The sequence below is a fragment of the Panthera uncia genome, chromosome B4 (genome assembly GCF_023721935.1).
Source record: "Panthera uncia isolate 11264 chromosome B4, Puncia_PCG_1.0, whole genome shotgun sequence".
Taxonomy (NCBI): Eukaryota; Metazoa; Chordata; class Mammalia; order Carnivora; family Felidae; genus Panthera; species Panthera uncia.
Window position 1 is genome coordinate 84,780,885 of NC_064809.1, and position 3,232 is coordinate 84,784,116.

At 35.9% G+C, this 3,232-nt stretch overlaps 1 protein-coding gene across 1 annotated transcript; it reads left to right on the forward strand.

Moving 5' to 3' along the window:
* The first annotated feature begins 579 nt into the window (after positions 1 to 579).
* LOC125919871 (60S ribosomal protein L32-like) lies at positions 580 to 1,036 on the forward strand. Its single transcript, XM_049626696.1, has one exon. The coding sequence runs from the start codon at positions 584 to 586 to the stop codon at positions 1,034 to 1,036; it is 453 nt and encodes a 150-aa protein (XP_049482653.1). The 5' UTR covers positions 580 to 583.
* Positions 1,037 to 3,232: the final 2,196 nt, after the last annotated feature.

Below are 3,232 nucleotides of genomic sequence, written 5' to 3' on the forward strand. Positions count from 1 at the left end.
CTGAACCAAAATCAAGAGTCAGATAATCAACTGACCAAGCCACCCAGGTGCCCCTCAAGAGAGTGCATTAATATGTAAAATTAGGTGACTATGAAAATAGTTTCAAATAGTTAAAACTTAAATCAGTACCAAATTTCAGTACTTTACCTATTATTAGAAAAATATTAAGTGTGACACTTTTAACAATAGCCACAAGAACTGAAAAGATAAAGTGAAATCCAATCAGTGATATTTTAGAATTACAAAGACTTTCAGAAATTTTAGTGGAAAAAAGAACACTTAGTTTTAATATCTTACACCCTTTACTTCCTCAGACCTGTTTGTAAATGCATGGAAGCCGGGGTCAGAATCCTAGCTGTATAGTAGATACATATTTATTCTCAAAATCATTCTTCTATTAATGTTTTGTGAAAGAAGCTGTGTGACCCTCTCATTCCACAGTTTAAATTCTCTCCCAAGAGCCATACATGTTCATTACATACATGCACTTCTTCACCATGACTTAGTACATCATTTTAAAAGATGTCCAGCCCTCTTCCTTAGTACTGACTGGGGAGGTGGCAGCCATCTCCTCCTCAGCATCATGGCCACCCTCAGACCCCTCATAAAGCCCAAGATAATTAAAAAGAGGACTAGGAAGTTCATCTGGTACCAGTCAGACCTATATGTCAAAATTAAACGTAATTGGTGGAAACACAGAGGCATTGACAATAGGGTGCACAGAAGATACAAGGGCCAGATATTGATGCCCAACACTGGTTACAAGAGCATCAGGAAAACAAAGCATGTGCTGCCCAGTGGCTTCTGGAAGTTCCAAGTCCACAAAGTCAAGGAACTTGAAGTCCTCCTGTTGTGCAACAAATCTTACTGTCCAGAGATTGCTCATAATGTCTCCTCCAAGAACCACAAAGCCATTGTGGAAAGAGAAGCCCAGCTGGCCATCAGAGTCACCAATCCCAATGCCAGGCTCCACAGTGAAGATAATGAACAGACAGACAGTTGTGTTCACATTGTGTTTGTATTAACAAAACCATAAAACTTTCAAAAAAATATGTCCAATCATAGCTCAGGCTCAGACTGAGAGAATGAATAAATAGTATGCACAGACACAGTATGTGTGTGTCTCTCTTTTAAATGCATACACACACACACACACACACACACACACAGATGCACACTCATAGGATCATGGTTTTAGAATAATGATGGTTTTAATATTTTGATCCTACCTCACACTGAAACTCAATTGACTGAAAGGAATAGTGCAAAGCCATCCTAAATGATGCCAACAATCTGTACTAATTTACAGAGGTTACCAATTGGTCCTTTAGAAGATTTCTGCATTGGAAATGTAACTATTAATTATAATGTTACTGGAATATTTGTAATCACTTCAAAATTAACCTTTATATCCTCAGGAGGTTTGTATTTATAACAGTCACTTGGTGTCTTGTAGAGAAACTAATTAGTCAACAAATGATAAGTACAGAAAGAACACAAATTAGTTCTTCGTTTACTGCTACTTGGCTAAACCATATAATTTGTATTGTAATTAAAAATTTTTATATTGCAAACAAAAATATTTAATTTAGGGATAGATAATAACAATAATTTCAAATGTGGCAAGAAATACATTGATACATTCACTAGGGTTTACTGTTTAGGCACTCAAAAAGCAAGGAAAGTCTTATTATCCAAAGACTTCTCTCTCTTCCATTACCACTGTTGTAATGATGAAGATCCTATCTTCATAAAAGCAAGCAAATATTTTGGAATAAAGAGGACAAAGAACACCCAGGCATGGGGGATAGCTTATTTTCCTTAATTCAGTAAAACATTTTTGGTCTTTATAATATCTCATAAAAAGTAGTGTTTTCAAATACATGGAGAAAAGATTTACAGGGAAATCCTAGCTCTGTCAGTTAATCAAAGAAAGTTACAGGTACCGCTAGTTTATGTTATTCATCCTCTCATTTAATAAGGAATTGAAAAGAGGCAGAAGTTTGGGGGCTCAACTTTTGGTTATCTTTATTCTGCATGACAAGGCCTTGATGTCCCTGCTTATTTCGGTTTATTAACAAAATGCCTTTCCCTGTGCTACTTATAGTGCTAAAGAACCAAAACACAAAAATGGAGGCATTTTGTATTTTCTTTCATTCAGTATAGTGATGACAGAGTTAAATTACATCTTCTTTGTGCTCAAATTTTGTCTGTTCATTTACAGCACTTTTATTTCATTTCTAGTAATTGTAATTGATTCTTCTTCATATTCTTTTCTTATTCTATTTCTGACAATTTTTTGTTTCACCTAATGATATTTTCTATTGAATCACCCCTGGAAGATTTATTTTTAAGTCCCTTTCAGATTGCTCTGGTTTTTTTTTTTTTTTTTTCTTATGTGGTTAAATCTTTCTCCCGACTTTCGGTGTTGGTAATTATTGTTCTAGTGTTGATTTTTGTCAGAGATATCAAAATAATGACTTTGTAGGATGATTTGATATGAGTGTTTGTTGGTTTGTTTTTCTCTCCAGTGTATCCTTTGTGGTCTAATAATTTTGAAAATTTCTCTACCTCAATCCTCCAGTCATAGAAGCTTGGTCCAGATTCTGGCTATAGGGCTGTTTCTGCTTCCTCCCATCCCCCAAGATGGAGATTTAAGTAAGCTGTAGCCCAGTGAGAGTTGCAAGTATTTTTTTTTAAATCATCTTTCACAAACAATGAAACCTCAATCCAGCCCTTGCTTTCTATCCATGAGACTTACTCTGCTCCCTGACTCTATATGGACATTCCTACTGACCGTGTGCATATCAGCCAGAGGAGTATTCCTTGGCTTTAGCCCTATTTATCATACTGTGTTTCAGTCTCATAAATGGGACAGAGATGCTTACCTTTAATGGACCAGTTTTCTAGGGGTTTTAGACTCTGTTCTTCTAAGATCACAAGAAACTGCGTAAGTTCAAAGAAAAAATCATACAGAGGCTACTATTTTTGCTCTCTGTTCTTATTCTCAACCATATTATTATTAGACATTCCTTCATATCCTGGCAGTATATTTCCAAACTTAGCTTCCACTGTGGTCTAGTAAAGTGAAAGTTTTTAACATAAAATAGCAAAGTGGTTAAAGGCACTGGCTTTTGGGGGTGCCTGGCTGGTTCAGTTGGAAGAGCATGTGACTCTTGATCTTGAGGCTATAAGTTCTAGCCCCATGTTGGGTGTAGAGATTACTTAAAAA

What these genes read in the sequence shown, in the direction of transcription:
- LOC125919871 (XM_049626696.1), top strand. Translation starts at nt 584, where the DNA reads ATGGCCACCCTCAGACCCCTCATAAAGCCCAAGATAATTAAAAAGAGG.